This window comes from Pimephales promelas, chromosome 15 (genome assembly GCF_988280905.1).
Source record: "Pimephales promelas chromosome 15, fPimPro1.hap1.1, whole genome shotgun sequence".
In the NCBI taxonomy this organism is placed as follows: domain Eukaryota; kingdom Metazoa; phylum Chordata; class Actinopteri; order Cypriniformes; family Leuciscidae; genus Pimephales; species Pimephales promelas.
Window position 1 is genome coordinate 28816969 of NC_142783.1, and position 13277 is coordinate 28830245.

Genomic DNA, 13277 nt, shown 5'->3' on the forward strand with positions numbered 1-13277 from the left:
AATTGAAGAATTGTTTTACTGTTTTCGAACACCACCAAGAAACCTCAAACCCTTTCGCCAAGAAACATCAAAAATCTGCAGGTTCAATCAGGGCCTAATAATGATTAATATTATAACAAACAAACTAGTCTGTCTGAACAGTAAACCATTACCTTTGCAGTCAATAAAAAGAAATAATTAGTAACAGCCAACTATTTTTGGAATAACTTCCCCAGCACTATCATACTTTCTTCTTATGCTGTTCATCTTCTGCAAATTCCACAGCGCCACAATGAATACTCCCAAAATTCTCCTTTTTTGCCTTAGCATTGATTTATACTCTTGACGTCTCCACATTCAAAAGGATGTAGCTCATGCCTAAACAGCTTTGTCTTGGCAGGGTTCAGCAGGTTAGGCCGGGGTTAGCCAGAGGCTACGATTACCAGTGACCTGAAACACTAGCAGGGCTATCATGATGATTCATGATTAAGGAGTACTGAAACTCTTTTCTAACTAGGGTTTGAGAAAGACAATATTACTGAGAGCCCAACAAAGCTTTCTAAAAGCACACCCACAATTCCAATACAGCATCAATAAAACATGGCCCCTTAAAAACCTTTGGAAGATGCATTCCCATCCCATTCAAGTCAAAAACCAGCTACAAAACAGATTCGCTGATTTACTGTAGAGAATCTGACAGAAAAGTATATTTCAGAAAACCTTTCCTTTTTGCTTGAAGCTAAACATTAGCATGATATTCATGTTAAAAGTAAGAAAAAGATGAGCTGTCAACTCTGCAAGTTACATAATAAATATGAGCACTTAAGAACAGAATTCCTAAACTTTGTCACCATAATCACAGTGATGTGTATCATAAAAAAAATGTTTCAAAATGTAGTTTGCAAACATACATTGCGAATCTGACAAGCATTCCTATAGTTCAAACAGTAGAATATGTCGCAAGGAACGCAAAAATCATGGGTTTGTTTAAATCTAAATCACTACTAAATTAAATTGCATGTGCATTTCAGCAACAAAAAAGTCAATAAAATAAAATAACCTCTCTGAAATGTTGCACGTATATATAGCCACGCGCATATAGACAGACATCTTTAACCGCTGAGTAGTGTTTTACACTGTTTATTTATAAGGTGGCAGAAGTATTTCCAGAAAGTATGTCACACAGACTCCCACTTGTTACTTTTTATTGCAATAAAGGCTTATTCACACCAAGCCGAATGTTCATTGCAAACAATTTGGTGCAATAAACATTTGAATTTGAATCTACATTCAGGTGAACATAAACATGTGCATGTTGTCAATGCGAACATTATTACTTTTTATAAATAACTTATGAAAGCACTTTTCTGATATACCGTATATGTCTAAAGCACCAAGGCATTAAAGAGCCTTATATGATGAGTGCATAGAATCCTGAACACCACATTTTTAATAATCATTAAAGGGATACTCCACTTTTTTTGGAAATAGGCTCATTCAACAGTTGGGTTTCAGCCGATTCAGCCAATTTTCTGATATTTAGAAGAATATCTGTAACCAGACCTTTTTTGGTCTCATTGACTTCCATAGTATATTTTTTTCCTATTATGGTCAATGAGACCAGAAACTGTCTGGTTACTGATATTCTTCTAAATATCAGAAAATCGGCTGAATTGATTCGAAAATGGTAAAACACAACTGTTTAACTCTGGGGGAGTTGTAAAATGAGCCTATTTCCAAAAAAAAGTGGAGTATCCCTTTAAAGGAATAGTTTACTTAAAATTCTGTCATCATTTACTCACCCTCAAGTTGATTCAAACCTGTATGAATTTATTTCTTCTGCTGAACACAAAAGAAGATATTTTGAAGAATGTTGGTAACCAAACTGTTGATGTACCCCATTGACTTTCATAGTATTTTTTTCCCCCACTATGGAAGTCAATGGGGTCCATCCGCTGTCTGGTTACCGACATTCTTCAAAATATCTTCTTTTGTGTTAAGCAGGTTTGAAACAACTTGAGGGTGAATAAATGATGACAGAATTTTCATTTTCTTAGTGAACTATTCCTTCAAGTATGGCCAATGACCAGGGCAACTTCCTATAAATAAATATGTGGGATTTAGACCAGGCTTACATGCAATCTGTAAAGGCATATTCATGATGTCTCTATACTGACACGATGCCAAAAGAAGTAGACAGCAACCATTTTAATAACCCACTAGCCTAAAGAGGATCTGTTTGAAGTCTATCAAAGCTCCATCACGCAGCCACATCACAACACTTGAGCGTCGAGGGGCATGGGCAAAACCCGAGAGCTTGTTTTCTTCACAAGAGCCATCAAAAGCCTGCCAGTGAAGTACCACACACACCCAGCCAAAACAAAAGGCCTCGACCCTCGAGTCCTCTTCACATTTACATCATGTGCAAATCCTCTCTCGCTGCATCTTTCGTTCTCTTCCTCTTTTCTCCGTCTCGCGACGGGAATAAGCAACCCATCGGTGCGGTGAGGAAGGGGTTCATTCCGCCGAGACTGCCAAGGTCAATAGGTTTGTGAGCGTGGTTGGCACGCTGTGCCCATTGAGCCTCCAGCATGCCAGTTTGTGCACATGCCAGCCTGCGTGTTCAGAGCATTCAGTTCTATGTCACTGGACTGAAGTCCATCCTGCGTCCTCTGGGTAAAAGGTATAAAAAGCGACACAGGTACTGGCAGATTTGCCAGATTTGACTCTAAGGAGTTCATGAATCAATAAAATCATTGGCGGGATTGAATTAATGAATGACAAAGGTGTGTAGGTGTGATTATCTTTTAGCGGTTGTATTGTATAGTATTGATTTGCAATAGCATCAGTGTTGAGTTAATGAAGTCTGGCAAATCAAGGTTGTGATTTTTTGTTTTGTGCAGGTATGATTTATGTAGCATGATTTCACTAAGCTAAAGTCAAACCATTCAAAAACAACTGCTCATGATAAATGTGTGTAGCATTTTTGTTTGGATCATCATTAAAATGCAGTGGTTGCCTCTAAATTCAAATGGCTAATAGATATTTTTGTTTAAGCCTGTAATAGAGCAAATAAACATCAAATAAATTTGCTTTAAAAAAGAAAAACAAAATCGCATTTGCTTCCGCGATCGGAATATGCTATGAAAAATCATGATTGGTGCATCACTATTCGTTATGCCTGTAAAACTGAACAAGTGCGTCCCAACAAACAATATTGTAGGACAGGAACACTAGATGGTTCCTTCTTAACAAGTTAAGTACTCGTTAAATTGTTAAAGGCAAAATTTACTCAAAAAAGAAAAATAAATTTACCAATTATCACCAATCGTATATTTGCAGCAAATAAATCTCCTTTGTGGTCATTGCTATAGCCAGGTATCCTGCATTCCAATAACATTATGGCATCCAAAAGTGCTGGTTATCAATGTCAATTTCTCAATTTGTTTCACTTCTGATTCACTTCAGGACCATTTGGGTACATTACAGTTTATATGTCTATTTTAGATACTCGTCAAAGAAACTCGCATAATTTTCGCATTGACAGCTCTCTTATTACTGACTCTATTTCTTAATCTAAAGATTCACAAGTTTCCCAAACAGCACAGTCAAAACATCCCTGCAAACATGAAATAGTTTATCCCATAAAGTAGCAGTCTTTACCAAAGTTTTCTCTCTGTCTAAAAATCTTGGTATTTTGGTCGAAGATTGACCATACTATGGTTCGATGATCATAGATGGGCAAAGAAAGCACCATTAACATAGCCAGAACACTTCTCCAATACTCCAACTGCCACATGAACAGTTGGAAAATAGTGTGAAATGACAATTGGGACACCTACGGGACTGTCATATGTGGCCAAAAAACCTTTAACATATTGATTCAGTCAGTGTAAATGCACCTTTATAGCACTGTTAGCAGTGCTAACAAACAACGTGCCTTGATTATACTTTACTGGACTTCCAAAGTATTATAAATGGAGTCTGTAGACTTTATAGCATTTTACATAGGTCTACAAGTTTGCATCTCTCATCATAAAGTGGGTTACGGGAGACTGATGATGGATCAGTGTGTAAGTGCCCTGGGCATTGTGCCATTCACCTGGCATGGCCCCTACTGAGAGAGAGGCCACAACACAGACCTGCTGTCTCTCTGTGCACTACACACAATCAAGGCAGGCTGCCAGGACGCAGACGGCACTGTTTATACAGCCTTCACTTATTGCTCTCATCAAGGTCAATGTCTGACCCCAAAGTATGGAAAGAGAGAGAGGTCTGATAATTGGCATCACCATCACACTGGAGCACAAAGATATTCAGGAGTATCGCTGCACCACCACTGATGAATCTGTGAGCTTGTGAATTGTAATATGTGATGAAAATTGGAAAGAAATGCTGTGCAATAATATATAGACAACTAGTAGTCAACATAATTTGTGTTGTCTTAAAGGCAGAGACACACCAAACTGATGCCAAAGAACTTACTAGCTCTGATGAAAGCTGACTGTGTAGTCACAAAAAAAGCTGTCTTTGAACACGCCGAAAGGACTACAGCCCACTGTCAACCAGCACACGCTTTCATGTAAGGAGATATCTGTCTATTTCTGCAGATAAATGTGTCTATATTTGTCATTCAAACAAAGAAACCTATGCTGCAGGCTTGAGAGAAAAGAGTGCAGCACATTTTCCCCATTCATCAATCAGTCGCTCTTTAGAAGCGTGGATGGCGTCTGGATGTTGTTAACTAACAATATATCTCTTCAAATGTTTCTCAAACTTCTTTTTACTTCTAAGCAAAGAATGAAAATAATTTTAGTATATCAAGATCTTGCATGAGCAATTAGTTGCTTGCTGCAGTTCACTTAATGGCCACTGGTGTCGCTAATAACAAGGGTTTCTACAAATTCTACAAATGGAATAACGCTTGCTTATGTATTGGTTAATTTGTTGTATAAAAATGCTTTCAAACTTACAGGGGTGAGTGAAGTTCTAGACTGTTCTGTAATGCTTATGTTTTGATATTAAAATAGCAGTTCAATAAATAAAATAAAAACATATGAATATAGTGAAACTTAAATTGGTGTGATGATTACTGACTGGTTGCTCATATGACTAAAAGTGTAAAGTGTAAAGTTTAAAATTAAAATAACACATTCAAACAAAATAAACAGAAATTCAGAGGGTCCTTGCACTAAATATGCTGGAAAAATGGATATTGGATATTGGATGCTCTCATTGGGAAAAAAAAATCCAATAAGAAACGCTACTGGAGAGAGAATCTTGCCAGATCGCTTCTGTACACACATTGTGGGAGGCTGATGTCTTTTGTTTGCAAATTAAATTTTTGGGAACGTAATTACCCTGATTTTCATATCAATGCACTCATTTAACAATAATTATTTGTTCTTCAAGTCAATGGTAGCTGCAAAGCCTCCAAAACCATTTTACAATCCCACTTGTTTAGTGACTAAATATTGCATTTTTTTAAATAATTTTGATGACAAGTTCTTGGCCTTGGGCCCACAAATGGCTCAGTAAGCAGACAGCTGTGAAACATGATGCTAAGGAAGGTTGAGCATAACTCACATTTAGTGGGCCGCTCCAGTTTCCGTCTCCCTCTTTTCTTGCGAGGCAGAGTTGGCAGTGTCTCCTCTTCGTACTTCTCCGAGTCCTGGCTGGCGACAAATCCGTTCTCCAGGGATGGGCTCAGGCTTGAATCAGAGGAGGACTCAGCCCGACAGCCCGACTGGCGTGGCAGCCCGTTTTCCGCAGCATTCTTGTCCAACGTGGGGTGGCGACCTTCACACGATTTGTTCTCATGCCTCTCAACATCTCCATTCTGAGACTGCAAAGATGACTGGAGCTCCGCCCCTTTGTGCAGCTTAGCCCCGCCCATCAGCTGATTCACTGTCCCGTGTGAACACTCCACCTGCAGCGCAAAATTACATAAGACTGTCATGCATTGCTAGCCTATATTTAATCAGAAGCTTCAATAAGCAGCTCCCTATGGCACAATAAATTAATTATATTTGCCCTCTAACACACAACAAACCAAATTTACCAAAAACAATCCTCTTTTCATAATATATAAAAACTATATTATTAATATATTATTATGTACGTACCAGAAGGGGAAAATAAATAAATATAAACTCAAAAGTCAAATAGTCAGATGCTCTTTAGAAACCACTGTCAAGCAATAGTAATGAATTTGACTCATTCTAAACGTGTGACTTGAGTAACGAAACTATGTGTTTTGCTCATGACATTATCATATGAGAGCCGTGGCTCATGGGGACCCAGGTTTGAATCTAAACTGGGTCATGTCTCTGTCCCATTCCCATCTCACTTACTTCCCTGTCAATCCTGTGCTATCATGTAAAAAAAAAAGGCAAAAAGGCCCAAAATAAAATAAAATACTTTAAAATGGTTATGACTCACAATTGTAATTAAAGAGTAAGACCCAATTTGCAGTCAAATCTTTCATTTGCAGTCTAGGCTCCATCTTTCATCTGCTCTAGTCTATATGAGGCCATTTCCGATGTCCTTGCCTTGACATCTAAACTATCTATCTGAACCATCTAATCTAATCTGAAACAAAGACACGGAAGCTCTCTTCCTACACATTAAGTGGAATGGGAGTACAGTGTTTCTATGCACCTGTCTACAAAGAAACACAAAATAGCACAATATACCAAACTACTTCTACCATTACTGCGGCATAGGAGAGCAGAGATTTAAACATGATTATCATAAAAGTTGACAAAGTCCACAGATGTATGTATTTGATTTGTGTCTTCATGAGAAGAAATCCTGTCTGATTTATGAATAAAGTTACGACTTTTAATAGCTTTATTTTAAATTAACAATAACGCTGATGATTCACTCATAATCAGACTCATTTGATTCTCACTGACTCAATCTGGTCACAACAGTTAAAGCTCACTGGAGGGACAGATTTTAAGTGAGTAATGACTTAAATTTGGTGTGTTGCTGACATAAAGCTATCGTATAACTTCAAAAGACTTGAAATAAAGCACACTATTCATTTGAACCATTTTCATAATGCCATTTTGAAACTTTGAAACTTCAATCCTAATATATAGCAATTGTATTGAAAAGTACCACCAGCACATTCGTAAAAAATTCTGCTTTGTATTTGACAGAAAAAAGCTTTTGTTATTTGAAAAAACTCCATTACTCGCATATTTTTCTGTTTACTTAAAGTTTTGTGTCAGTGACATTATCGTGTCATTTTGTGCACATCCCAGACACCTTTATCATATACACCACTGACAATATTGTGAAATTAAAATAATTTTTTTTATTAAAATAACTTTTGAAATGTAATTTATTCCTGTGACGGCTTAGCCATTACTCCAGTCTACAGTGTCACATGGTCCTTCGGAAATCATTCTAATTGGTGCTCAAGAAACATTTACCATTATTATCAATGTTGAAAACAGTTGTGCTGCTTAATGTTTGTGGAAATATGTTTTTTTTAGGATTCTTTGAAACTTCAAAAGAACAGCATTTTCAAATAGAAATCTTTTGTAACATTATAAATGTTTTTTTTTGTTTTTTTTGCGGTCTCTTTTGATCCATTTAATGCGTCCATAATTTTTTAAACCTTACTGACCCCAAGCTTTAGAACGATAGTGTATGGATGGATGGAAATGCTGTCAACCTTAAACACACAAAGGCCCTGTGCTGTATGTCTATATACTGTACAGCAAGCTATTAATCTACAACCTCGACATACATAATTTATTGGATTCAACCACCTGCTTAGCATGTCCGTGGAAAGCCAGACTGACACGAGAGGCTGGTGATACTAGAGACAAACAGAATGGGAGCCCTTGGAGAGCTGAACCGCCAATCTGACAGTGGCATTTCTCTTTATTGGAACAGCTGCCGCTTCGCCTCACTGCCTGGGATGTCAAAGCCATTCTCATGAAAGACAGATCGAACAGTGATCTGACACAACACAACCGTTACTCTACTCTAGTGAAAGGAAAGACACAATTTCCAGAAGCAGCTGCTGGATTGTTAGATCTTGTGTTCGTTCATAATCAGGAGTGATTGTGTCACTCTTGTGTCGTGTGAATGATGACAGAAGGTTTAAAAACAGTCAAGTTGTTCAACATCATACCTCTGATGTTCTAACTTGTTGTAGCAAGACTTTGGGTGCCTTTGGAAAACATGTAGGGTTCCAGCGGTGTGCCGCCCACAAATGCCGTATATGCTTACAGTATATTCATTCCGTTTGCTTCATTTTTCATTTGACATTACAGAGGGGAGGTGGTATGGGAAGAATGTTACCCATTCGTCTGAGGGGTGTCGGTTGCCGCTGTGAGAAAAACGGTTTTAAGACCCCCGAAGTCTATTTACAAAAAAAAAGTCCATTAGCATCACTATGACTATTGCTGGTAGATTTAAATGAGAATTAAATACAACAGACATGAGTGGTATATTATTTTTGTGTCATTTATATAGTATATATATATATATATATATATATTAAGTGATTTATGGACTAATTTGTGGACATATGAGTCTTGCCTGAAGGAAATGGGGGGAAAATTCCATAGACATTAAGGGAGGGACCCGAAACATTCTAGAGACCAAAACATCATTAAGAGGCTCTTGGGATAGAAAGCAGGGCTCCAGAACAAAACAAAAAAAAGTCGATGAGAAACAAATCTGTCTGATTTGTGAAGATAAACAGATTCATCGAAAAGATCTGTCTCAAAAGAATAATTGTGATGATGTTAATATTTCAGGAACCAGATATAATTTCTTCTCATGAATGGTTGTTTATTGTAAATGTGCACCAATTTGATGATTGCACTCTAGAAATCAGAACTGAATGGGAATATATATATATATATATATATATATATATATAATAAAATGATGAGTTGATTATGGTTTCAAAATGTCAAAACATAAGATTTCACTTACGAATCAACATGATATATTTTTAGAATAATATTATTACCCAAACACAGCAAAAATATGTTGTGAATATGTATCTTTAATCACATATTGTTTTATGAATAACCAGTCAGTACAGACAGATAGGTAAGTCTCAAAAACCTGAAGTATACATCACAGTTTGGATTCGGGTTCATTTCATTCAAATCTGTCATAAATTACAATTGGCTGTTTTGTGAGTTTTTTTACAGTTTTTTTTACTTTATTAAAAAGAACTGATTTATAAGGGGCATTTTTGGTAAATTGGGCATTGCGAATTTTCTTTCTACCGAGATGATGACCCCCATATGGACACGCATATCTTCTTTTATGTTCCACAGAAGAAAGTCAGATGTGCGAGTGTGAATGTGTGAATAAATGATGAAATAACTTTTATTTATGGGTGAATTGTCCCTTTAAGAAGGCCATAGCAACACCCTAGCACTCACTCAGTAAACCCTAGAACCCACATAGCAAAGTCTTGGCAACCACCTACCTAACCAAGCATTGCAGTGGCACATTTTGCATGGGAAACTTACTGTACATAACAAAATTTAGTCCTATTGAATACAAAAATGGACGGAAAATTGTGAAACAATGGCGCTGGCTGCAGTCCAGTGATCAAAACAATGTGGTATGCTTTGATATTAGCACCTTCCTTATGTGACCTAGAAACAAATCCCCCCCATGTGTATCTTCCGCACAGGATTTTGGAAACACAGATGGGGTAGCATAGTGTCTAAAATTAGCACTGCGGAAAACAATGCTATTACTGTTTGATTAAAAAAGTTCCGGTCATCACTCTCCTGATATGTCACTTAGAGCCTCGTCTTCCTCGGGCGGCTTCACAACTCCTAGACTTTTCAGCAAGGTAGTCAAACATAGAGCGCTAACACAGTTCCACACATCAGCACTGAGCACCTCTATGAGAGATGACTCAAACATTATTCTATCTGTCTTCACATGGCTTACATTTCACAGAGTAAGACATTGCTCTCCTTGCAGGACCGCAATTATCTGTTGAAGTAATGGGATAGGAGGATAATACAATCAGAAAGTCCTCAGGGGAAGGCAAGAGAGGATGTAGGGCAACCGAACATCCACATGCCCTGACATGCCCTCACTAGATTAATTATGCAAGAGCGTGGATTATTTTCAAAAACAAGAGTACTTTGGGGGGGTTGGACGTTTACCTAGGGAATAAGAACTGACTTACTCAAGGTATTCAATCCCCAAATTTCACAATATCCGGGACAAAGGTTTTATGACCCTCCCCAAAGACCCAATGAATTGTCTAAACTGTAGAGGACCTTGGTGAGGTACCAGGAACCGGGACAACATTTCCCAATTGGTTCCTTCCCTAACAACAGCCCTGAGTGGTTTGTGAGGAAGCTGCAAAACAACCAAGAGCACAAACATTTAGGTCCGCATACGCTTCATGTTAAATTGTAGCCCGAGACATCTAGTCACAGTTCAGCGCTGACAAAGCCAGTCACACACAGTACGAAAAGCAGCGGGAGCGTCTTTCTGTACCCGCTTTCTCAAGATCAAGGAGACAGATGACTCTGATTGTGAGAAGTGAACAGAGTTTTATGCGAGATTGTATGATAATTTGTAAACTGACATCTAGCCACGATTCAGCTAATCGCGATTCAGCTAATCCAAAACAGTGACAATACAGGCAAAAGTTCACTTAAAGAATGAACAAAGTGGCGTTGATTAGGGATGCACCGATACCACTTTTTTGGAAAACGAGTACGAGTACGAGTACTTGCATTTCAGTACTCGCCGATACCGATACTGAGTACTTAATAAAAAAACAAAAAAAACATGATTTAAATATTTTTATATACGGGTTTTTAGGTCCTTGATTAAATTACTTGGGTAACACTTTATTTCGATTGTCCACTTTACTAACTATAAGTAACTTTTCAATTACATGTCAACTAACTGTCATTAGAGTATTAGTAGACTAGAGTATTAGTACGATCAGCTTAATATCTGATAACACTTTATTTATTTGGTCCCCCAACAGACATTCAACTGACTATAAGTAACTTGGCGACTACAAGTAAACTTATTCTCCTAATCCAAAGCCATTCACTTTGAAATTGTTCCACACCAGTGATGCACGGGTTGATCCAAAATGAGCGGGTTACCCGCAGTTACGGGTCATCCAAAAATATTTTTAATGATATTCGGGTCGCGGTCGGTCAGGTCGTTTGGAAAAAAATGCCAATTAAACCTTTGTATTTATATAGTACTAGATAGAATTTTCTATGAAATATATAGGCCGAATTTATTTATTGGCTGAATAACTGGCACGAAGATGACACACAAGCTCAGTCTAAACAGTTCTCAGTTCTGTACTGGTGTGATCCGAGAACCGCTGTACCTCTGCGTTCGTTACTATACGCGGATGCGCAGTATCAACAACATGTCTCAGTTCAGTGAACTGTTAGAGTTACTGGAGTAAAATATAATTCGGGGGATATTGGTTTATTTCAACTCGGAGGGACTGTCAGGCATGTCTGAAAGTGAGTAACTGTAGTAACTTGTGGATCAGCACTGACGCAAGACGTGAACTGATGCGAATGATTCAGTTCGATTTAGCGTACTGGTTCGACCGGTTCATTAAAAAGAACCGATTCGTTCACGAACCGGCCATGTCTATGATCACTAGTCTGCAGAGAGATGGAGGCGGCAAGAGAAAAGGTGAAGACTGGGGAGTGGAAGCTCCGCAAATACACAAATAGAAAGAGTAAGTGTTGGAAACATTTACCGAAATAATGAAAGATGATGACCAAAGTGCTGCCTTTGTTATATGTAGGCTACGTCTTCTTGCGATACTGTGTTGTTACACGTTTATGGCCCAATGACGCTACGATGAGCATGTACTACTTTTAAAAAATACGGTCAGGAAGAGGGTCGGGTACAATATTTTCTTACTTTTTTTGCGGTCCGAGTAGCGGGCGGGTAGTTGAAAACGTTGGTAGTTTGCGGGTTGTTTATACATTGACCCGCGCATCACTGTTCCACACGGCTGACATGTCTCCCCATCTCCCCGCTCTGAGCTGCAGCCGGAGCCTGGGGGTGGGCACTCGGCGCCTGTGATTAACCCATTTCTCAGAACATGGTATCGGTCCCCGGTATCGGGGGACTTTTAACGAGTACGAGTACTTTAGAAAATGTGGTATCGAGGCCGATACCAGATACCGGTATCGGTATCGGTGCATCCCTAGCGTTGATGATGAGTTTGAAGTTTCTAAATGCAACACATCAGTTATTGTACATGGAAAATCAACCAATGACCATTGTAACGCAGCATGTTTGAACTTCAATAAGAACCAATGAGGTTTGTTCTCGCGATTCAAGCATGTTTGGTAGAGCTTGTTTATGTCCACTGATCAATGTTTATATGTGAATAAAAGCCAAAATTCAATCTGTTTGAACATCATATAAAGAGATCATGACTTATCTGAAAAATTTGGACAAAAAGGCTCGATTTATATGGATTAGTTTTATGTTAAAATTCATCCGTCCTATTGTTTCATCGCACGTGAGAAGAGCTGTCACACTCCAGAAGCGCAACCTAAAATTACTGACACTCCCAGAAATTCGTTGGAGGCCGAGTTACCCGAATAGCCTAGGATTGATGAGGCCTATGTCCAGGCTTGAGCATGGTAACTCAGGGATCCTTCGATTGGTAATCCACCTACTTAGTGGCGTATCGAAACATCCTTTTAGAAAAAAAAAGAAAAAGAAATTCGTTGGAGGCTAAGAGTCATTGCAAAGACCATTCATTTACAGTCGGTGAACATGTCACACTAAGGTGTTCAAAAACTTTTGCCCTCTGACAAAATAATTCATTTATGATCACAGAAATTTGTCTCAAATGGAAAATGATTGTAATGCCCAAGGGAAGAGCGATATTTTGATCCCTAGATTTGGCTCAGGTCTCTTCTTCAATCTCGAGTCTATAGGAAATCGCATGTTTGGTCAATTTCAAACAATTTATCTGGTGCCCCCGTGTCAATACCAGCAACCACATATCTGCCTGTTTACCCGTTCCCAACCACTGCCAAGACTAGCGCCTGGTGGATAAACGAAAATAAACCGAATCCCAGGGGAAGTTGGGTGTTTTGTGGTTTGGTTGAGTGTTGAGAGCTCAGTCTCACGAGGATACTCACGGGGAGGTGCTTGCGCTTACGGCCAGGCCGTCCAACCTTGCGTACAGGTGCGCAGAGTGAAGGCATCTCGTCAATAATCATGGTGTCCATTCTTGAGCTCTCATTCTAAACAGATAGAAACACACAGCATTA

The 13277-nt window shown here is 38.6% G+C and overlaps 1 protein-coding gene across 3 annotated transcripts in view; it reads right to left on the reverse strand.

The window, feature by feature from the left end:
• dnmt3ab (DNA methyltransferase 3 alpha b) overlaps positions 1–13277 on the reverse strand; it is a 48042-nt gene that overhangs the window by 29109 nt on the left and 5656 nt on the right. For all 3 annotated transcript variants that reach the window (XM_039667718.2, XM_089120502.1, XM_039667710.2), the window contains exons 3-4: positions 13146–13250; positions 5566–5908 (exon numbers count right to left, since the gene is read on the reverse strand). In XM_039667718.2, the coding sequence (XP_039523652.2) occupies positions 5566–5908; positions 13146–13250 (448 nt within the window). The remainder of the gene's footprint in view (positions 1–5565; positions 5909–13145; positions 13251–13277) is intronic.